Source organism: Rhopalosiphum padi, chromosome 3 (assembly GCF_020882245.1).
Source record: "Rhopalosiphum padi isolate XX-2018 chromosome 3, ASM2088224v1, whole genome shotgun sequence".
In the NCBI taxonomy this organism is placed as follows: domain Eukaryota; kingdom Metazoa; phylum Arthropoda; class Insecta; order Hemiptera; family Aphididae; genus Rhopalosiphum; species Rhopalosiphum padi.
Genome location: NC_083599.1, coordinates 26,477,032 through 26,501,558, shown reverse-complemented (window position 1 = coordinate 26,501,558; position 24,527 = coordinate 26,477,032). Strand labels below are relative to the sequence as shown.

The 24,527-nt window shown below is 28.4% G+C and overlaps 3 protein-coding genes and 1 long non-coding RNA gene across 4 annotated transcripts; 2 read left to right on the top strand and 2 right to left on the bottom strand.

Moving 5' to 3' along the window:
* Nucleotides 1-264: 264 nt before the first annotated feature.
* LOC132927834 (uncharacterized) lies at nt 265-17,470 on the bottom strand. The gene is given in 5 exon segments (XM_060992425.1): nt 265-757; nt 849-1,091; nt 1,171-1,327; nt 2,851-2,991; nt 16,831-17,470. Coding segments are annotated over 4 exon segments (660 nt in total). The 5' UTR covers nt 2,990-2,991; nt 16,831-17,470; the 3' UTR covers nt 265-636.
* Nucleotides 5,472-10,953, top strand: LOC132927859 (uncharacterized). Its single transcript, XM_060992443.1, has 9 exons — nt 5,472-5,601; nt 6,729-6,857; nt 7,058-7,238; nt 7,967-8,113; nt 8,324-8,466; nt 8,524-8,668; nt 9,787-9,941; nt 10,409-10,564; nt 10,664-10,953. The coding sequence occupies exons 2-9, from the start codon at nt 6,735-6,737 to the stop codon at nt 10,769-10,771; spliced, it is 1,158 nt and encodes a 385-aa protein (XP_060848426.1). The 5' UTR covers nt 5,472-5,601; nt 6,729-6,734; the 3' UTR covers nt 10,772-10,953.
* Nucleotides 17,471-19,182: 1,712 nt separating the features above from the next.
* Nucleotides 19,183-21,238, top strand: LOC132927871 (pyridoxal kinase-like). Its single transcript, XM_060992451.1, is given in 8 exon segments — nt 19,183-19,283; nt 19,346-19,445; nt 19,523-19,666; nt 19,778-19,858; nt 19,861-19,897; nt 19,974-20,122; nt 20,848-21,021; nt 21,117-21,238. Coding segments are annotated over 8 exon segments (894 nt in total). The 5' UTR covers nt 19,183-19,196.
* Nucleotides 21,239-22,884: 1,646 nt separating this feature from the next.
* Nucleotides 22,885-23,269, bottom strand: LOC132924188 (uncharacterized). The gene is made up of 2 exons (XR_009661299.1): nt 23,148-23,269; nt 22,885-23,041 (listed from the first exon to the last, which is right to left on the bottom strand). It is a non-coding gene; the product is annotated as an uncharacterized LOC132924188 (long non-coding RNA).
* Between the last annotated feature and the right edge of the window lie 1,258 nt (nt 23,270-24,527).

Sequence of the window (24,527 nt, the reverse complement as noted above, 5' to 3'; positions counted from 1 at the left end):
TAATTATTTAATTTTAATGTATTTCCTATGTTATAGTTGTAATGTTTCTAATTTTAAATGTATTCATTTTTTTTTCTTATCGAGTTATGAAAATAAATTATTATTTTGATAATGTTTAATAATGGTAAAGTTATTAAACTTTTATATTTATCTTAATTTAATTTGATCAAGTTCCTTATCTAGTTATTTAAATATATAATAACTTATTATTAATAAGAATTCAATAATATTCTGTTAATAATTGTAAAATCTTGTCTGGTAATAATTATGTTTAATGTTCATTATTCCATGTGGTCTAGTAATTGAAATTTGTTATATAAGTTTATCATTTCAAACATATTTTTACTGGTAGTTCAAGATTTACATATAATACAATTGTATTTATTTCCTCATTATTGTAAATGAAAGAACCATTATTATTATTGTTGAGGCTATATATTGTAAAAAAATAATTAGCACAAAAATTAATTATATATTTTTTTAAAAAAAATAAATAGATCAATAGACTGCTTCTGTCTTTCTACGCATCAATATATATGCTATTGGAAATGTCTGTAATATATATATGCATATATCATATTATGTATTATACATACTAACATATTATACCTTAAATTCTTTTAAATTTATATTATTTCAAGCAGTTACCTGGTCCATATACATTGCCATTATTATTAAAAACTGATCATTTGCCGGTTGTGCTGGTCTACTTTTGAATGTTGCATCAATATGAAGCTCTTGAGCAGAAGCTAACAAACTAATATTGTTCCAGACAAATAATGTTAAGTTTAGCAAGTGTGCAGCATATAGTTTGAATTGAAATTCATTTTTTGTTAATATTTAGTTACTTTTCCAGTGCTGGCGAAATAAATATAACAGCTTTACTACCATCTGGACTGCCATTGATATAGCCCCGGTACATGTTTTGACCGTTATATGTTTGGAATAGGTGGATATAACGAACATCGTTGAAACAGCCAGCATATTCTAACATTGTAGTAGGTATTTTGGGTTGGGCATCGCTTCTAGCCCGTTCCATGGTCTTTAAAAACCTAGTATATTGCAGCCTCCCATTGTGTAGACCATTCGTTCTAAAACAGAGAATTTATACACAATTAATATATACATCAACTGTGTTATACTGTTAATAAATTGTTTAATTTGAAATACTTTGACATCTCTTCATCGAAAATTATTCTGTGTGGAGTGCTTTCTCTTGCACATCACAATAACATATTCTATTTTAATAATATTAATGCCATAAAATTTGGATCTTCTGGGTGGTTATGGGCTTTTTTCATGTACAGAAGATTTTCCACCATAAGACCTAAACAAATAAATCATTTTTAAACTTTTAAATATTGAAAACATTTTTATTACTATTTATTAATACAAATGACACAAATTTAATGCTGCTTATGCTAGGGGGGCTTGTATATTTAATATCTTAATATATAGGTAACAAAATGTTAGTCACACAATCCCTATAGGTTGAATATATTCAACTTTATATGATGTGGAAAGTTGTGAACTCGACTTTGTATAGACATAGTGATGTATGATATATTTTATATATTTTATCCTAATCAATTATTTAATTATCATCACATAATAAAAACAATACTTGCTCATCTCTGGATATAAGGAATCATAAGGAAAACTGGGTGTGATTTTATTGCCCTTGTTGATCGGGCTACATTTTAGAAGACTACTAGTCCTTCCCCGTCAGGGCCAGTGGCTAATCATTTAATTTTAACATAATTATAGCACAGAATATTTAAATTTTAGTACACAATATCAATAGTAATTAAATTTTTTATTTGTACATACCAATTTAAATTATAGATATATATTTTTTCTATTCAGTTTAGTGTAAACTATAACTATAACTAGAAATTTGTTATTATTATTATTATTTTTTAGAGGGGGGATATCTTTAATTCTATATAAATTATAAATTAGGTACTTGAATTAGAAAAGATACAAAAGGAGTATGCTAGAATGTTTTTAAAAATGAATAGGTATTTCGACTACCTGCATCCATCTCAATTTTTGCACTGTCTATAAACAAAAGTAGACTTTTTAATCTACAAAGGTCAATGATAATGATACATAAAAACAAAACATATCTTGGAATAATTATTATGTCATGACATTTAAATAATTCATTGAATAATATTCTCAAAATCAGTGTACTTAAAATATTAATGTAGTATTGATACTATAGGTATAGAAACTAAATTAAGTTAAAGTTTAGAAATAATATTAAATTAATTTATTTATGACTATTCATTAGTCATTACTGACTATAACAGATATGAGTTATGATTTTATGAATTTAATATTAATCATGATAAAACGTTATACCTATTTTCTATGGGTATTTAAGTATTAGTAAAGAATAAATAAGAAATTGCTGGTTAATTCTAACACACAACTTTAAAAATAAACATAATAAACTATTAAAATAAATCTATTCTGTTTGATCCAGGATTGTGCCATGGCAATTTTATGTAAATTTTAATTATAACATAAAATTATATATTGATACTAAAAAACATGTTAACCTAAAAAAATTTTAATTACATAATATTATTTTATTGTAGTGGTGTGTTTAAATACCTATATAGGTGGTGTATCACATATCAGCTTATTTTTGCAGGAATAACAACTGGAATTCCATACTCAATATTGCCTACTAACATTATTTTTGGGTAATAGTTACTCATGTAAAAAAATGTCATCCTCATAAACATAATAAAATTACGCCACTGCTACATTGATTAACTATAAAAAGACATGTTTAACAAAGAAATGTTCATTATGTATTGTAATTTATAATTATAATACCTGTTGCAGGACAACCATTCTGTATGCACTTCAGGGACTTAGAGTTCTGTCGAGCACATTTAACATTAAAATCAAAACCGTCATTTCCATGGTAAAGTTTACTCTTGCAGCGAAATCCTTCAATTTCAAATATCTCCATACCTAGTAGATTTTAAGTTAAATTTAAAATTTGAAAACAAAAGTAAATTCCGAGTTCAGACTATTGTAGACTAAAAACAACGAACAACATATTGTGTGAAATAAAAACAATAGATTTTTGGATTTTCCATAAAAAATAAGGTTAGGTACTTTTTAAATGCCTATAAACTATAAATAAAAGTATAAATAGTTTAGAGGCTAAGTATTTTAAATATTTTGTGGTGTATAATAGAGTGACCATATTTAAAAAAAAAACATGACAACAATATTAACCATTATAATGCTTATTATATTTTAATTATGAAAAAATATAAAATAACATAATTATATTAAATTAATACTTTTTAAAATTTCTTCAAATTCTTTATTCATGTACTTTACTTTTTTTAAAAATCTTGTTATTTATTTTGATTGCGATTGTTCTAATACATGTTTTCACTATTTGATGTTTCATATTTTTCTGAAGAACTAATTAAATTTAATAATTTGAGGTATTCTAAAAAAAATATTTGCCGGTCGGTAAACATAATACTATTACGTACGGTTTATGACACCGACAAAAATGTGATGCAACAATAATAAATTATGGTAAAAACAAGAATCCAAAAATACAACTGAAAAGTATATAGATTTGAATGTTCTATTCAATACTGTCTAACGAAAAAATAGTAAAAAACGATTTTCTTATAAAATAATTTATAAATTAACAGTAGGCAATGCAAAAATGGAACTAATACGGGATAGACTTAAAAATTCAGGACAAAAGGCGTGAAAGAAGTTACTCAGGACAACAGGACACAAAGCTTTAATAGAGGACAATCGTGTACAAAACAGGAAGTATGGTCATTGGTCACCCCAACGTCAAAATTGGTTTAGTTTAGTCACGGGTGTAAATTGGCTGCATTACTCAGCATCGGAGTTGGGTCTCGAATTAAATATTATCATACTAGTTGGGTCCCTAATTTTTTTAATATAAATCAAATATAAAAATAGGTATTGTATAATCTAAATAAAAATGAAATTATTATTCCTGCATTTTTTTCATCTATTTTGTCATTTATAAATTTTTCTTTTAATAAAATGTTGTTTTTTTGTTATTTTAAAGCTTCTCAATTTAATATAATATAATGTGTCAGTTTATAAGTTTTTTTACAACTTCCAAGAACTGGTAAATATTTTAATGTGCTGTGTAAAACATAGAATTAAAATGCAAATGAAACGACTCTCAGGAATTTGTGGTTCTTATTGTCATTGCATTACATTTAGACCAATTTACTGGTGGAAATCTCGATTGATCATAATATAATTATCAAAAACATAATCCGTGAATTATTGAATTCGATCGTCGTTCGGTTGGAATGGTTGGATACTCATTAAATCATCGGTAAAACAATAGCTCGCCTTTTTTTTTAAGATATTTACTTAATTCAATCACTTTGATATTAAATTGTTAGTCCTAAATTTTGAATTTTCCACCAACAGCTATGTCCTAAATGGCTACATTTTTTAATATTTGTTTTCGGCCATAGGTAATTAAAACAAGAATTTGAACTCTTTGTGTGGAGTTTTAAATTACATATATATTTTATATTCCACTTTACTTTTATACAACATTTATAATTTAAAATGTATTAATTTATTATAATTTTGGACTTTTGTAAACAAGTTTGTAAATATGATACTATTACAAATTATCAAAATAATAGTAATGCACCAATAATTATTCTTTTCAGAGAAATATGAATTTAAATTTATTTTTTAGTAGCGCAACTTAGACATAATCTTAGAAGGGCGGGCTACAGCTGGTCATGTATAAAATATTATATTTTGTTTTTTTTTTAGAGAGCAAGCCCCCCAACCACTTAGTTATGCTTATTGTATGATTACATTGATTTTAAGTGTTATATTAGTTAACGACTCACTGACGAGGTACAATTTAATATTTTAAACTATAATTTATTTAATAGACTGCTTAAGTTTCTAAAATCGTTCTGACAAAATAAAATATAATTAATAACTTAATGTTGATAACAAATTAATTAGGATAGACGGAATATAAATGATAATACAACATTTAATTAATTTGATGGTTTTTTGTCGTTTTAAATAATTGTGATGTAATATTGAAAATATTGGCAAGACTGGATGGTGGTCTTGTGTCGCGTGGCTTTATGTCGATTTTTAATAGTATTGTGACGGGTGGCTTTTTGTCGAATGGCTTTGTTAGGTATAACCGTTGGAACACTTATATTATCGTTCGACCACTGTTTATGCGTTTCTTCTATGAGAATTTCTGACTGAAAATAAATATGTCTCAGGAAATCTGGCAACGTAGTCTAAGTGGTTATTGCACTATCCCCTCCAACCACCGCGATCGATTATGGGAACCGAAACCGACAACCGTATTGCTAACAAGTAGCAACACTGGTCACTAAGGACTGAGCTACCGCCATATTTTTTATTGTTTATGGTAGTTGTACTTACGAAAACAAACGCTCATTCTCGAAAAAGTGGATAAATTTCAATCTTTGGCATTAGTGCATTACGCTTTTGTGTTATTACTAATCACTTTGGTTTTTCCGGTTTTGGACGTTTTGGTCATTGCCAAGATAGGTAAGGTTCGTTAAGTCGTTTCTCGTTAGAAATTATTAGCTTAGCTCACCTAGCATCTATGTACATTCTGTAGCTTAACATTTAACTGCTTGGAGGTATATTCAATTTTAATATAGCGTTAAGTTTTTGATAGAATCTCACACAATCGCAGCTATATAATCAAAATTAACCGATTAAATGTGAATGTTATGAAATTTCTGAATTTTTCTATCCGCTGACATTGTAGCATTATAATATCCAGAGTTTTTTGTAGGTTATAGTTCATTTACACCAAAACAAACATAAACCTTACCAGTAAGCACACTCATCTTCTATTTTTCTAACCTTTCAAAATGAGTCGAATCATTTGTCTTCAGACACCCACACTTTCTTCCTTTCTGACCTATAATTGTTTTCTTCCTTTTATTGCTTTTGCGTAGTAACTAAAATTGTATTTTACTACTGGAATTGAGTAAAGGTAGAGTATTTAAATTAATTTTATTTATACCGTTTAAAAGTGTGAACATAAATATTACAATTTGTGAGTGTGTGACGTTAGTATTCAGTGGCGTAAATTGGCCTCAATTTCTGACGGCACAGAGAAATATTTTAATTTCTAACCCATCAATAGTTCAATAAATTTCCTTTGTAAAGCCTCACCTTATAAACAATTTATTTTCTTCTACCAATTTTTTTTTTTTTATAAAATAATAAATAAATATCTTCAATATTTCTTATGGGTGCCCAAGCTTTCTGTCTCCTGTGTACATGACGCCTATGGGGTACCAATGTACCATGTATACATACAACATTTTAAATATAACATCAACTTAAAACTGGCTTGTAAAAATAAATAGTATTTTCATGGATAAAGCAAATATATTTATGTACACAGCTGAAGTCTTAAAATATGTAATAAAGAAAATCAATTTTTATTTTAAATCTAACCAATTGACAATATTAGTTTGGTTAATTGTTAACATGAACAATTTTAATTTTTAAAATACTCTACCTAAAGTTTGCCCAAGAAATAAAATAGAAAACCATCACAATAGTTTAAATCACGAAGAAACCATACAAATGGTTATTTCATCTTCAATGATATGTCGGTAAACAAGTTTTCAGTGTCCCTTTTTTTCTTTTTACAGATAAATATGGCTCCCAAGAAATCGGCTTATTTCACTTTCTTAAAACGTTATAGAGATTATGAAATTAGAAAAGGAAGACAACCTTCAAGCTACGAACAATTAAGTATTAGCTTATCACCAGTATGGAATGTAAGTAACCTCTAAATTGAATCATTTGTTTAGAAATATACCATTAAAAAAAAATTTTACCTTTACCAATTTTATGACAATAACATCAAATTGCTTTAGTTATAACTTATAAATTATGATTAATATTTAATTATAGTTTGGCCACTCCTAGTATGATATAGAATTTTATTAAAGTTTATATTGACAATTATTGTTTTTAGAATATGACTGAAGGTCAAAAAGACAGATACAAAGTCCTTGCTAATAGATGTATTTCAAATACAAATCATAATATAGAACAGCCGTTGAATCATATTAGTAATGAAGAAGAAATTAGACTTGCTGTTTATGACATGGAGAAACTTGTAGCTGAAATGTTTGAAAACATACCTAACGATCAGGGTAAGAACTAATATATTGCATTGAGACTGCATTCTATAAATTTTAATTAAACAACAACAGTAAGTTCGCTAATTTAGTAAACACAATTTCTCTGCTGAATTACATTCAATTGAATCTTATTTTTTTGACAAGCTAAATAAGTTATACAGTAACTAAATAGTAACAGTATTTGTTGTTTTAAATTTGTTATGTGTACAACAAAGACTTGTTCTTTTTTATTCTTACTATTATTATAGTTTATAGTATATATTTCCTAAATTATTTTTAAATAATTCGGAAAATCAAAAAAAAAAAAATAAATATTGAAAATGGAAATTTTTACACAAAACAAGTTTTTGACCAATCAATTATTTTAATAATAATATTAAAATATTCATAAATGTTTGTATTTTGTTTCCTGATTATTTTAAAAGTAATGAGATATTTCAATTTAGACTTTTGCTTGAGCTGCTTACACAACTTGAACAGATAAACATAAGTCCTAAATTAATTCAATTAATATTACTTTCGTGCACCCAGCATAAAAATTATAAATTTCTTGTAAATATCTTATAAGAAAGAAAAGAAAAACGAACTGTTGCATTATGTTATGTTATTACATTTTTTTTTTTTTTTAATATAATGAACAATATCAATTAAATTTATATAGATAATGAACATGCATACCTATTCTAAACAAAATGTTCTTTTAGTTTACTATTATAAATTGAAATAATTTTAATTTTCAGAATTATTAAATAAAAAGTTTATTTTATTACATATAAACTGTCATTCTTTTGATGAAGAACAATATTATTTTCCTGCTGAAATATCAGCAATAGAATTTAATTTAAAAAATGGGCTTTCTCGCACCTATCAACAAATTATTGGCTTTTGTAAGTATATAAAATATTATAGTAGTCCCCTAGTACAGATAATAAAAATTATTAATAATTAAATATTTCATTAATGATGTATCAAATTGTTCTTAAACATACTTATAATCTCTGCACTAGAGGGCCAGTTAACTTATTAATAAGTAAATAACATGGAACTAAAATGATTTTCTTAAAAAAAAAAAAAACTAACTCAACTTATGTTTACAGCTGAAAATAAACTTAAAGGTTGTCCTCCAGGTCATCCTTATCCAATGAGAAGATATGCTAAGCAATATCATCAAATTGATTGTTTGGATAAACATCCGGATGATTACGAAAATATATTTTTCGAATTTTTAACATTTCTTAAGGTAAATGTGATAATTATATATATTGATAATTTTTAACTTTTAATTATATTATTTTAGGATGGAATAATCAACAAAACGGACGTAAAAGAAGGCAAGTTAGATTTACCATATTTGTTTACAGTAGAGTCCAATGTCGACGAGAATAATATAAAGAAAACAATTAATAGCTTGGAAAGGTTGTACTCCTCAGCTTTTCCTGAAGGTAAATGAAATTAATATAAATTTATTACGATCACAGTCTTTGAAGAATATTATACTATCTACGGTGCAGTCTAATTGCACTGAATTTAATTGTTAACATTGTAAAAGTTAATTTTTTGATAACACTAATGTAAATTAATTTGAAGTTTATATATTGTATCTAAATTAATGTTTACTTAAACAAAAGCAACTTAAATACCATATTATGATATAATATCCTCCAGTGGCAGTGCAAACAATTTTAATTTGTGGGACACGTTGGTGTATTAATACTAATGTGAAATAATACTACTAAATCTACGAACTATAATTATCAGATATCCATAGGCCATTGAAAAAATAAAACCTAGCAACTTTTATATTTTCCAACCACCACCTACCCACCAAATATTTTTCTGTAACACTTGTCCCACAAAATCACGGTCACGCTGCCACTGATATCCTCTTATGAGGACGTCGCAACCGCATGTGTTGTCTACGGCTAATTACGTACTACATGGTAAATTTTCGTTCACCAGTTTCAATACTGTGCTTTTAATTTTGATATTACATTGAATTAACCTATTATCAAACTTTAATTTTAAAATTAAAATTTCGTTAAAAATCATCGGGTGAATACAGATATTGTACTAACCTATAAGTTTAATAATAGGTCAATTCAGTCTAATATCAAATATAAAAGCACAGTATTTTGATACTGTTGAATGAAAATTTACTATGTTGTACGTGTGTAAGACGGAGACAACACGTGCGGGTGCAACGTCCTATTAAGTAATAATTATGGTTCTTTTAACAAGTATGTAAAAACTATTCCAAATAATAATAAATAAAAATTCAAATTCATGTTATAAAAACTGATTTTTTAAGCAATGCCCCATTCACCAAAGATATTAAACAGCAATCTAATACATAAGTGATTAATGTATTTTAGATAGGATTAATAATAATATCCATGGTAATTATTTATTTGATTATTAATGTGTTTATTTAAAGGTACTATATAAATAATTACTAAATTACAAATTTTCATATAGTTATACAGTTTCTGATTATTACATTTTACTTATTTTAATCTAACTTACATTTTATAGTTTTTTAAATATGTATCATATTTTATAGTTGATGCTGAAGTTTGTAAATCTACATTCAAAATAGGAAATGCTGAGCAATTATTATTAGAAATAAAAAAAAAAATGAATCTACCTTCAGATGATGATCATCATTTGGTTAGGGTTTTAGAATATGAATATTATGTACAAGCATTCTGTTGTAAGGTAAGTGTTATATTGAGTATTATAAATTTTCATAATAAAATGTATTTTTAAATGGATTGTATAATAAATTATGTTCTTAAAAAACTAAAAATGTATGTCTGCTTTTGATTTCAACTTATTTTAATCCATAGTTTTTTTTTTAAGTAATCACAATTTCAATAGTTCTCTTTAATCTTAAATATACATGTTTTATGGTATAAAATGTAAGAACACGGTATTCTCAAATAGTATCTTTTAAATGTTTAAAACATGATTTCCATTCAAATAAAATGCATGTTAATGTTTTAGTTAACATATATATAATTATTTTTTATTCAGTATAAGTACCATTTAATGATTTTTTATTGAATTCTCATAATATACACATCCATAATAGTAATCTACTTATCAAGTAGATACACATAAAATCGTATACACAGTAGATAGAATTTCTCAGTTAATTTTATGAATGTATATTTTATTTGTAGTACCATGAATCAATACGTACTACTAATTTCAAATGTTCCAAAGCACGCATTATTCAGTGGATGACAAATATTTGTAATCACATAAATACATTTATTGATTTAAACCTTGTACCTGGCAGACATATGGCAGCTCGATTAAATGATCATTCAATTTTGGTAATGCTTACTTATTATTTATTTATTTATTACTTCATTAATATGTATATCAATGAAACAATAATTCATTAACCTTTATATTTTTATCATTTGTTTCAGATAATTGAAAATGCTCATTTGCCTCTCACAGCAGCAGATTTAAATTTAAACAAAAATGCTTCCTATTATGATATATTGCCCAACTCTAGAATATCACCACAATCATAAGTAATATAATAAATTAATTTCATTAGTACAGATAATATTAAGTTTTAAAATTATTTAATTTAAAATAAAAATTATGTTATTTTTCCAATTCTTAGAAAAATACATGAGTCTTGTTGTCATTTATAATTTATATAATCTTCCATTTTATAATATAGCATATACAGGATGATTATTTAAAAAAATAACAGTCATTATTTTAATAAGTTAAAATTTTTTTAAAAGAATTTAAATTAAAAAAATTTTATAATTTTGTTGGTATTGTATTTTTTGTTATTTGCATAGTATCCAAATTATTGTACCAACTATTGATTTTTAAATGACAACACCTATTGGCTATTTTTAAAACCAGAAACGTAACTATTTTTTGTTATAAATGTTGGCGTTTATACTTTTTATTTCCAATAATCCGTTCACCAACCGATTTTAAATTTGTAATAAGAAATTCTTTTGCTAACTCAGGTATAGTTGAGCTTCTATACCCACAACCTTAGATTGTTAGTTCTGGCAACTAGCAAATTGAAATAGATTTCTTATTTATAGTCAGGACCAGCTATGGTATGGTGTTGCACTTGTACTACCATCTAGTGCCTAGGTTATCGATGCTTCGTAAATTATTATTATAAATTTTTATTATTTTTTCACTTTTACTGACTATAACTATTTTTTAACTACCTTGGATTATTAATTATTCACTATTGGATTTTAAAACACAATAATTAACAAACAAAAAAGCATTACAAAAAATTAATTTAAACCTGGTATACAATTTAATTAAAAATTGAAAATAATTGAAATTAAAAAAATGAATTAACAACTATGCAATTAGCTAGATTTTAAATTATGAAATTGATTCTATTATCAGACTAAATGTTTTTATATATCAGTGCATACATACTTCACAAAAGTTATTTCGTTTAGATCAAATCCAAGATAAATATTGTACTATTATTAACTTTAAGTATTTAAGTATTCTATTTGAAAAACAAACATATTACTTGGATGTTGTGGTTTTAAATAAAATATATTACATTTGCAACATTGGGCAACAAGCGTGCCAAGTCAGTTGTTTCTTCAATAGATTATGGGTATTAATAATATTACTAAAATTATATACAATATTGAATATATGTATATTTTTAAATCCTGATAGTTTGCACTAATAATTTTTATATGATATTTCGATATTTTTTAATTTTCAGGATTCTGATTCAAATGATCAAGTTTGAAGAATAGTCAATTGAACTTATTATGTATTTTTTTGTTTTTAAGTATATAATGTAATTATTTAATTTTATTTTTAATTTTAATGTATTTCCTATGTTATAGTTGTAATGTTTCTAATTTTAAATGTATTCATTTTTTTTTCTTATCGAGTTATGAAAATAAATTATTATTTTGATAATGTTTAATAATGGTAAAGTTATTAAACTTTTATATTTATCTTAATTTAATTTGATCAAGTTCCTTATCTAGTTATTTAAATATATAATAACTTATTATTAATAAGAATTCAATATTATTCTGTTAATAATTGTAAAATCTTGTCTGGTAATAATTATGTTTAATGTTCATTATTCCATGTGGTCTAGTAATTAAAATTTGTTATATTAGTTTATCGTTTCAAACATATTTTTACTGGTAGTTCAAGATTTACATATAATACAATTGTATTTATTTCCTCATTATTGTAAATGAAAGAACCATTATTATTATTGTTGAGGCTATGTATTGTAAAAAATGATCTATTTCAATACTTTTTATTTTCAATTATAAATAACAAGGTAAAGGTGAAAGAAATTGTTTTGGAATTATTAATTTCTAAGGAACTAGAACAACAATATTGGATATTTTTGAAACCAAAAGTTCCTAATCAAAAAAGAAAGATACACACACCTTAATTTATTTTATATAAACACTAAAACATATAAATTGCAATATGTGTTTGCAGTCATGACCAGTTAGTTTGTATGCCTTCAAATTATTGAAGTTATGACAAAGGTCTGCTTAAAACAATTGACCAACATAGCAAACTTCCATAAAAACAAGAAAAAATAGGGATATCCTAATTAATTTAGGTAATGTTTGATGTTAATTTTTTTTGTATTAACAATATTTTATAACGGAAAATATAATATTGTTTATTGTGTTTAAATTTAGATTTCAACGAAAATAGACAACAATACCCTAAAAGATGTAGGTAGCTAAGATCTATACAGACAGACCCATATAGTAGCATACATATTGTGAGTATTGGAATCGTGATCTCCTATGGCCCTATGTTTATTATTTTGCATACAACTACCTATTGCATACATTTTTAGTTAGCATTTAGCACTGAAACTTTTATTATGCCATATAAAATAAATACTAATAAATCGGTAAACAGCGGTATAAACTACCCATGTGGCCATGTTAATTTAAACTTTTTAAAAATTAAATAATTCAGTTAATATAACTTTTTTGTTTACTAAACTAAATAATGGTTAAGTTTATTAAGCTTTTATATTTTTCTTAATTTAATTTGATTTTTTTTTTTTTATGATTAAGTTCCTTATCTTGTAATTTAAGTATATAATAACCTTTAATATATATAAATTACTTATTATTAATAATAATTAAATAGTTATACTGATACCCTCGATTGTACATACATTTTTTGACCGATTTGACGTACCGAAGACGGCGACGCGCAGGTAAATAATGTACCGATAACGACGGATATGCATTGCGATAGCTTTCCGGATTTCGTACGCACATTGTAGGCTGTCGACATACCACGGGGTGGAGTGGGATCACGGGCGGCGGCGGCGCGACTACGCGCTTTAACACGGCCGGACCTTTAACAAAGTGCAATGACCACTGATGAGCTTCACTGGCAGCGCGGGCTGCACAAATAATATTGAGAGGGAGCGGCCCTTTTCTACACAAATCATAAATACACGGCCTTATGAAATTCGGCGACCTTATTACGGGCCCGAGTGTAGAAACCAATTTGGGCAATTGTGACCTGAACGGGCTGAATGTCTATAAATTACAATCTGACGTATCATAATCACGATTCAACGCTGGTGTGACGGTTGGGCGGGACACGACTGAAGCCTGAAGGTATATCGGTCGCAGGCGGACGGGTCGGTAACACTTACGAAAAACGTCCATTCGCAAAAATAATACGTTGGCCGCGGACAGTCTTCGACGTTCGAGGAATTGACTCACAATTAGTCGTCAAACGTGCTTTATTAATAATACCTACGCTCCGCGCCCATATGACATATTTGTGTCCAAACGGTTTTGGACACGTCGACAAGGTTGCGCACTGAGGAATGTAAGTCTAGCGAATACTCGTCTGCCCTGTTAAGCTCAAACAAACAGTTTAATACGGCCAGATCAAAAGTCTTGAACTCGTGCTACAAAGAGTCTAGGTCAGCCACGTAAAGGGAGTACAGGGGAGCTAAATTATTATCGGTACCGACCAGGGCCGTCCTTAGGATTTGCGAGGCCCAGGGCGAAAATACTTGTACATATTTTAGGTATTATAGATAGATTATAATATGTTTTTCTGTATTAACATCGTCACTATGGCTCAATTGGAGATTAACATTTATTCTACTTTTAATTTGACCACTATCGACTATAGTATCATTACTATAATTTCAAAAATTTGAATAAAGAGTTTTTTTGACATTTATTTTGATGTTCAATAGCAATCTTTACTCTTAAGTCTTCGTTTTTCACCACCACTTTTAAATTTTCGATATTTATCATGTAAACGACCACTCATTTTAATATTATTGTACTAGAATATTAGATACAACCGATGTCAACAGCAAACGCACACTCGAAAAAGTAAAAACTACTACTAATAGAATCAATTTACCTACTATTTGTTCAATACATATTATTTATTATTATCAATGTTTTCCCGATGCCCGACGGCGACGTTTTAAATCTATTATTATCTATTACTATAATAACTAGGGCTCAGATTTTAAAGCATAATAAATAACAAAAAAAGCACAAAATTGTTTTTAAAAAAGCAAAAATGAAGCATATTCATTCTATAAAAAAGCAAAAAATTAACATGAATAATTAGTAATAATTTATAAAACTGAATAAAAAAAATTTAAAAATTAATTTAAATTAAAATAAGAATTTACTACCACGTATTTACTATATTCAATAGCCGATAAGCTATCGACCTATTAACTATCTGCAGATCGATAATCTATACGTTTTAGGTCATTTCACACTAATGGTACGATCACGGTCATTATTGCGGGTTTTCACATTTCTTATTAAGTAAATAAACATTTTTTTTTATTTTTATGACATAATAGACATATAAAAATTCCACAGTTAGAATAACTGAAAAAAGCACAAAAATCATTTACACAAAAAAAGCTAAAAAAGCCAAAATAAATTCGTTTATTTGGAATCAGATTGACGTGAAACGAATTTATGTATAATAATTAGATTTCTATCTTAAATATATAAAAAGAAGCATTTCCTTTAAAATCCGAGCCCTACTAATAACTAATAACAATTCGACGAAAAAGACGGTCCGTAGCTGCTGCCTGTCGCATCACCAACTACCAAGGCTGATGTGTTGCGATTACGAAAATATTGTATTATGGATATTCCAATATTAGTACGTGGAACCAACTTCGTTATTTTTATACATTTATTCATATTTACTAATTAGGTATATAAAACATACAATTTAAATACTACGAAAAAAAAACAATTAAAAAAAAAAACGCGAGGCCCTAAATTTAAGCAAAAAGCGCGAGGCCCAGGGCCTGGGCCCTGCTCGCCCCCCCCTAAGGACGGCCCTGGTACCGACACGTAACGCCACATCATGTGTACTTCGAATTTGCGCAATCACAGTCGCGCGCTTCAGAGTATTCAATTTCAATATAATCTCGTAAGACGGCGGAGACGCTCTTCGTCTTCGGCCGTGGTGGCGGACACCACTCTACGCTTCTATGGAAATTGGAAGACTACAACCGAATAAATGTTCATACGGACTAAATAATCACAACACGGTATGAACAACCGGAGTGAACGGACAATACCCAAAATGTTATAGAAAATATTTCACAGCGACCGGCGCAAATAATAAATAATAATAATGGTATACCGGCGATATCGCTTCAACCACGGGCGCAATTACGTAGCATACCTACAACGTTAGTGCAATTGATATATTATCGGAGATATCAATGCCGCAACCGACGCGACTAATTAGGCGTAGTTTAGATCACGATTAAAGATATATATCTCTAATCGTGGTTTAGATATATCGACGATATCAAAACTAACGGCCGTCGCGTATTCGCACTGACTTATTGAATATATTTTCGACGATATCCAGGTATAGTGCGTAGAATTACCTATAACGTTAATCTACAGCACAGCTGATAGCAACACCACGACCAACGCGGTTAACTTAATGTTAATAAACACCTATATCAGCTATATATACTACTATCTGCACTATGCGCGCATCACACATTAAATTAATTTACCTAAATAGTACTAATAATAATAATCACCCACGGGGAAGGCCGGTCAACTAATACACACGTATAGACAATAAATGTCAACGTCCGGTGAACACCCGAACACTGAACTCTGCACCAAAATACCAGGGCAATACACAGCCAACACACCGCTTCCGAATCCCGCACTCAGGTCGGATAACCACTACGCTCTGCTACCAAATGTCGGCGACGTGTCGTCCGATCCTATTTTTGGAAATTCGCGGTTATCGGACACGACTCGCGAGGTGTTGGAAACGGGAAAAGATTACCCGGTATATATATATATATATATATATATATAATATAATAGCACATCAATGGTAATACGGGTGCATATGCCACCACCAAAAATGTATATTAAATAAATAGAAAATAATAATTGGCACAATCGGACTTAAGTATCCTAATAAAGGTGGGCGCCCATAAGATAATAATAATAGAATTAATCTTACAGGTATAATAATTATATAAATTAGAACGATATAAATACAAATAATACAAATAATAATATAACGATACCGACACCGCTCGATCTTCGCCTTGTAGTCCGGGACGTTGGGACGATGGTCAGCCGGGGGGGCTATATACGCACACCGCACACGGCGACGCAAATATGCGTAATATGAACGCGTCGTGCACGGTGACGGAAACGTACGAGATACTCTGGCGACAACGCACAGGAAGAGCTCATCAAACACATGGTTCGAACAACCCGCACACACGCACGGCCACCAAACGGGGCAACGACGTGCAGCAAAACGACTGGCGACTCGGATCGGCCGACAATGTCCGAAATATCGGGACGAGGACCAATTCGAAATTGGTCGCTCGACCGCACACGCGATCGGAGCGAGACGCACAAAACCACCACTGCGGCGACGATACGCAAAGCACACGGGCGGCGAAAAAGTATAGCGCACGTTGCGGTCAACCGCTGGTAAGGAACGCGTATAAATTGGCAAAATGGCACAACGGCTTAAAATGTGCATACGAACGCGTTGGCGGCACACGCGGTTTTGCCGTACGACACGGCGCGAGACGGCGAGCGGACGCAACGGTGCGTCGGGCTCGAACGCCAGGAAAAAATGTGTCATATAATATTATGTTGTAAAGGCTGGCGGCACAGCTTATATATAAATTAGCACTCATGGACTCACGGCAGATGGTACGGTGTCGAACTTCGAAGAGGGAGTGGGTAAAACCGGCTCGGGAAGATTCGCCATCCGTTGCACATTCGTTGGGGGAATTGTCTAATTTCGATAAGGCGATAATCGATCCGCGTTCGAACAATAATAAATAATAATCAACAAATCTATTTATTCTATAGACTTCGTATTTTTCCCAATATTTAGGTAAACAATTCCAAGTTAAACGGACCAGACTTCTACATTTTGTTATATGAACTTAAATACAAGATAATAATTAGAGCTAGGGACTTCATACACAAAAAAAACCTTAAAATATGCATGCATTTACGCCCTAAAGAATCTCTAAACACGTATGCTATTAAAATATGCATTTAAAAAAAGTATACATATTTGTAATAAATAATAGTAGATAGATAGTAGATATGATCCATACAAAGATAAATTTGATTAATTATCTGAGATAATTATTTTCCTTTTTTTAGATTTGTTTTCATTTTACATCGAGTTTTAGTCTAAAATTAAAATTTTTAAGAAAACAATTTAAATTGAATACATTTGTATATTTTTAATATAGTACTAATTACCTTGAAAATTGAGATATTAGATATTTTCTTAAGTTGGGAATTAAAAACTTACTCATTCATATAAATAATTATGAAACATGCACTTATAAAATGAAAAATGGTCGAATATGTAAAATATGCAACTATGAATTTTATATATATAAAAGTATTACTATGTAAAAAATGTCTATATTACTTATCTATGTTTTTAATAATTATTTAAAAACATGCAGACTCCTAGAAGTCACGAGCCCTAATAATAATACAACAATTATGAATAAAAAAAAATTGACGGCTATCTGCTATGGCCCTATGGGCGCTTCGACGCTGCGGGCCCCAGTGCTATGCACCGCCTGCACCTATGATTTTTGCGGCAACCATATAAATTATAATTTGAATTATTATTATTATTAGTGTTTAAAAATACGTCGTTATATTACATTATCTGTAAATTAAAAAGTACAGTGTAATAATAATTAATTATTAGTGACGATAAAAACCAGTTATCCCCGCACCGCGCTCGATCAAAGTTATGTTGGCTGGAATTAAAAAATACGAATTTATTAGTATTGTTGGTTCTTATCGCCCTCTATTGAGAGTTTAATTGTACGCCACCGAAAAACCGCGCAGTGAGACGAATACGTATTTATATTTTATATCAATGATACAAACGTATTTACGGCAGGTGTGGTTAGCAGCCTGCGATTACTCGATACTTCTCCAAACGACTGTTGATTTTTGTCGAATATCAATATTATGAGGATGGAAATTATCTATTATGATATTATTATGTTAAATATTTTAATATCGATATAATCACAGAAAATTATTGATACAATCAAATTCGAGCATTGCGTATACAAATTGTTTGCAAATATTTTGATATTTTTTGGTTCAAGTCCTGAGCTAACTTCGTGTAGGTACGTCTAATTGATTTGAAGGAAGATTGTTTTTATAACGTGTTTGGACAAAGAGCCAATCATTCTGTGACGTTACAAAGTTTATGCTTAATTTTAGTTTCTGTTTAATATCCATTTAGTATGATCACTTTTTTTTATTATCTACTAAATACACTGTGTCATATCTGCAAACATTTTATTATAAAATATATTTTAAATAACATCAATTTTATAAATTCTATTTCTTTTATTTAGACGACCGTTTTTGAACTATCATGGAATCTAATAAAAGAGTATTCTCCATCCAAAGTCATGTTGTTAGTGGATATGTAGGTAATAAATGTGCCGTCTTTCCATTACAGGTAATGAACAATATTAGTTTTTGTATAGAACATTAGAAATAATGATTGTAATTTTATTACAGGTAATGGGTTTTGAGGTTGATACTATAAATTCTGTGCAGTTATCAAATCATACTGGATATAAAACTTATCGTGGCCAAGGATTAAACGAAATTAATTTAGGTAAGTTGTTTATTTGTAATAGGTACTACATTTTTGAATTTATTTATATTAATAAATTAAAATTGATAACTTTTTAGCGGAATTAATAACTGGTCTTGTTGAGAATGAATTGCATAATTATTCATATCTATTAACTGGTTACATCGGATGTCCAATGTTTTTAAAGAAAATTGCAGAAGTTTATAAAATATTAAAAGAGAAAAATCCAGATTTGATATATGGTGTGTATTTTACTTTATAGTATCCAGTTTTATGTAATAAAACTGATTCTATAACTGATAAATGTGGATTATACTGATTAACTATTTATAAATATATTTTGTATTTTAAAGTTTGTGATCCTGTAATGGGCGATAATAAAAAAATGTATATTCCAAAAGAAATATTAGATGTTTATAAGAATGAAATCATACATTTACTGATATCCTTACACCGAATGCATATGAATTAGAGTGAGTAAAGTTATATTTGTTATTATATCTTTTTTACCTTGAACTTAATATTTATTATATATCTCTTTTCTAATAGGTTATTAACTGGTATAACTATTACAACTGTCAATGACATTTATAAGGCCTTGAATATATTAAATAATCAGGGTTGTAAGACAATAGTTGTATCATCTTCCAACTTATCTTCAAATTCTGTTATAAAATGTATTGGAAGACATTTTTCTTGTAAGTATTAATATACAAATGGGTATAAGATATGTATAAACATTTTAAATCTTTAGCTAAGTTAGGAAAACATTGTTTTTAAACATTGCAATAAATACTGACATATTTTTGGGAAACAAAATTTAATTAGATTCAACTGATCCAAAATGTGCATATCTCTCTATAAATTGGAAATTGTACACGGATGAGATTTATGCGTATACATTGGTAATTAATAAAAGAACATATTAGCATTACCCAGACTTGAATAAGATGACCTGTGGCAAACCCTGAGTATGGTATTCGGCCTATCATAAATAGCTTTATAAACTATCACTAAAATTTTTTAATGCAACATTTACAATTACGATAATAATGTTTAGTTTTATATTGATAGCACTATTTTAAATATTGATGACATTTTAAGAAAAGATATTTAATGTATTTAACAATGATAAGCACAACATAACATAATATATTATATCTCGTTTATGTATTAATAGTTAATATTTGTATACCTTTATAGGTACTCATAGGTTTACCTGTAGGTGTTCACGAAATAATGTGGTTGCACACAAACTAAAACACTCGCTCCCACTACCACTATCTAAATCATCATTCTTCACTCTAATCGAGTACTAAAAAGCAACCACATTTTTTAGAGACAGAATGTAGATAGTTTTTTTTAAGTCATATACAAGAAGTTGTAACATTTCTAATATTTAAATATGTTTATATTTTATTAGCTGATGAATATGTAGAATTAGATATTCCCATAATCGATCAACACTTTACTGGCACTGGAGATTTATTTACTGCTTTGTTATTAATATGGACAAACTTAACTAATAATGACTTGAAACGTTCCATGGAAAAAACAGTTGCAACTATTCAGGCGGTATTAAATTGTACCATAAAATGTAATTACCAAATCAAAATACAATTTTTGAAGTTTAATAATTAATTAAAATATGAATAATTGTTTGTTTTTTTTTTTTTTTAATATTATTAATAGACACAAATGAAAATGGTTCAAAAAAACCAATGAGCAAAAAAGAATTAAAATTAATTCAAAGTTTTAATGATATTCAAAATCCTGAAGTAACAATATTTGGTACTACAAATAAAATTGTATAATTTTTTGAAATATATCTATTTGTTTGAAATTATCAACAGTTTTCATGTAAATCTTTTAAATCAGTTCTTATTTATTATTTGTGCAATTGTGAACTTGTTAGTACTTAAAAATATGAAATAGATGCTTGTTTCGGTATTTACTTGCAACTACCTACTAACTGGCTGCTACCAACCAAACAATCTAACAGAGTTATTAGTTATTAGTATTATTATGCTCATGAGTATGGGAAGGAAAATTACATAATTAAGTACTACTCTGGACGCTGAGAGAAATCATGATTTCTATGCCCAACAACATTGAGCCTCTCGTCTAGAAAATCGACTTCCTATAGTCTTGTGGCAGATTTTCTATTATGTTAAATATTACAGTGAAATTCGAGCATTGCGTATACAAATTGTTTGCAATTATTTTGACATTTTTTGGTTCAAGTCTTAAGCTAACTTTTTGTAGGTACGTCTAATTGATTTGAAGGAAGATTGTTTTTATAACGTGTTTGGACAAAGAGCCAATCATTCTGTGACGTTACAAAGTTTATGCTTAATTTTAGTTTCTGTTTAATATCCATTTAGTATGATCACTTTTTTTTATTATCTACTAAATACACTGTGTCATATCTGCAAACATTTTATTATAAAATATATTTTAAATAACATAAATTTTATAAATTCTATTTCTTTTATATAGACGACCGTTTTTGAACTATCATGGAATCTAACAAAAGAGTACTCTCCATCCAAAGTCATGTTGTTAGTGGATATGTAGGTAATAAATGTGCCGTCTTTCCATTACAGCAGCGGTCCTCAAACTGTGGTACGCGAAAGACTTTATAGTGGTACGCGGAGGTCTGTTTTTGGATAATAAACCCATTCAATTATTTAATTCATATCTTATTTTAAAATACTAATAAATAAAAAATAATTATACTGCAGTTGTAGTATTTTACTGATTTATTATTTAAAATAAATGTATTTAACTATACAATTTGGAATTTGGATTGTTCTATTTTTAATCATTAGTGGTATGCGACTGATTGATAATATACTTAAGTGGTACATAAAAAAAAAAAGTTTGATAACCGCTGCATTACAGGAAAAATAATGGTAATGGGTTTTGAAGTTGATACTATAAATTCTGTGCAGTTATTAAATCATACTGGATATAATACTTATCGTGGCCAAGGATTAAACAAAATTAATTTAGGTAAGTTGTTTATTTGTAATAGGTACTATATTTTTGAATTTATTTATATTAATAAATTAAAATTGATAACTTTCTAGCGGAATGCCGGAATTAATAACTGGTTTTGTTGAGAATGAATTGCATAATTATTCACATCTATTAACTGTTAATCTATTAAAAATTTAGGAACTTTAGCTTAAGATCTGTCGTTCTATATGACTCGTACAAAAATTACATCATCGATTTAGTGCATTAAAAGAAAAAATGAGTACTATTTCTTTCAATATTGATAATGTTACTGTTAATGAATCGCAAAAAGCAGTCATAAATTAAATTATTGCACCAAGTAAAATAAAAAATCCTTAAGGTCATAGATATTCAGAGAATAGATTACTTATGTGCATACTTTTAAACATAAGGTATTATCATAGTAGGTAATAATTTTTCTAAAGACAACAATATAGGATAAATACAAAATTATCATATGTTTTCTAGATCACCTAGTACATACAAATTTTTACATGAGCAAGAAGTACTCCCATTTCCTAATTGTTAAAACAATTCCCCGTTATTTATCTTTAAGCAAGTCTGGTTGTGGATTTGACTCAACATTTTTTATGCTTCTAGAAAAGAAATTAACATCAATGAATGATCGAGAAAAACATGACATTTTAGTATTTGATGAGATTTTTTCAGAGAAAGTTTTGAAGTAAATACAAATACTCTTACTTATTCAGGTCTAGTAGACTGATAGAAATGTAGACACTCATAATTCTGGAGAAAAATCTGATCATGGATTGGTTTTTTTTTGTTCCAAAGTTTAGGTTGTAGTTTTTCACAACCAATAGGTGTATTTGTATCTAAATGTATGCATGTTAAAGGTTATTATTTCAATAACAATAACTATTGATGTTTATTTTACTTTTTATTTTGTATACCTACCTACTGTTACATTAATTCATAGGTACCATATTAGTCCAACTGATTAAAGCAGGTATTCTGTTAGAGAATGTAGGTGCAAAAGTAGACAGTATGGTAGCTATGTGATGGTGCAACGACCAACAGAAGTTATTTCAATATCGTTTACTCAGCAGTATAGTATGCACCACTGTAGAGTTTGGTACAGTATTTTAAAATGAATTATTCTTCCGAAATATTGGAAACTACTAAGGAGTAAGGGCAATGCTTTAGCAGTACACGACGGTTATCAATATAGAAAACATCGAACCAATAATGATAAGTATATACTTTGTTATGTTTGAATGAAAAAAAAAAGAAAAATGCACAGGGAGATTAAAAACAAAAGATAATAGAATTTTAAGTGTTAGAAAAATTTCGAAAAAATGCTTAAACATCATAGCCAATATTCAAAATCTAGAATAACTAATAAGTATAGAATCAATTTTGTATTTTATGTATATGTATACCTTCAATTTGATATTCGTTTATATGGGAAGAAGAACAAAAAAAGTATGTTTGTTGTTTGGACCGGGAACGAACAATAATAGGCCGGGCCCGTGTGCCCGGTTATCGGATTGCACTTAAAACGTTGTGCGTGTATCTTTGAATAATAACACTCAACGGGAAGTGGACAAGGAAGCCGAGCAAATCCCGTGAGTGCTGATATGTGGGTGGTGTGTGTTTGTGTGTATATATTATATGTGTTTTGTGTGTGTAGGTTTAAAACTAGGGTCACGGGCAACTGATAAAAAAAAAATGGTAAATTCATGACTAAATAGATCTATATAAAATCTATTTAGTCATGGGTAACTCAGTGGCAAATATGATAGAAAAAATATATAATAAAAAGTGTTTAAAATCATTTAAATGCGTCATAATAAAAAGTATTCAATACGGAAAAAAAGTATTTGAATACTAATTTTACTCAAATACTTCACAACACTGAAAATATGTTGTATATAATAATTAATGGCAATAAGTACAAACCCATGGGCCATGGCGACTGGTGGGACTGGTTGAAGTATTTTGATTTATTTGTATATTATTGTGTTATAGTATTCTGAAAATTAAACCATAATCAATAGTACCTATACAATGCACATCGGATAATAATTTATTTTTCGTGTGAGCATTTCGGTACGGGCAGTG

Excerpts from the sequence above, each read along its gene's own strand:
- LOC132927859 (XM_060992443.1), top strand. The coding sequence starts at position 6,735 with ATGGCTCCCAAGAAATCGGCTTATTTCACTTTCTTAAAACGTTATAGA. Across the intron at positions 7,239-7,966 it reads AAACATACCTAACGATCAGG|AATTATTAAATAAAAAGTTT; the intron begins GTAAGAACTAAT and ends TTTAATTTTCAG. Across the intron at positions 8,114-8,323 it reads TCAACAAATTATTGGCTTTT|CTGAAAATAAACTTAAAGGT; the intron begins GTAAGTATATAA and ends TTATGTTTACAG.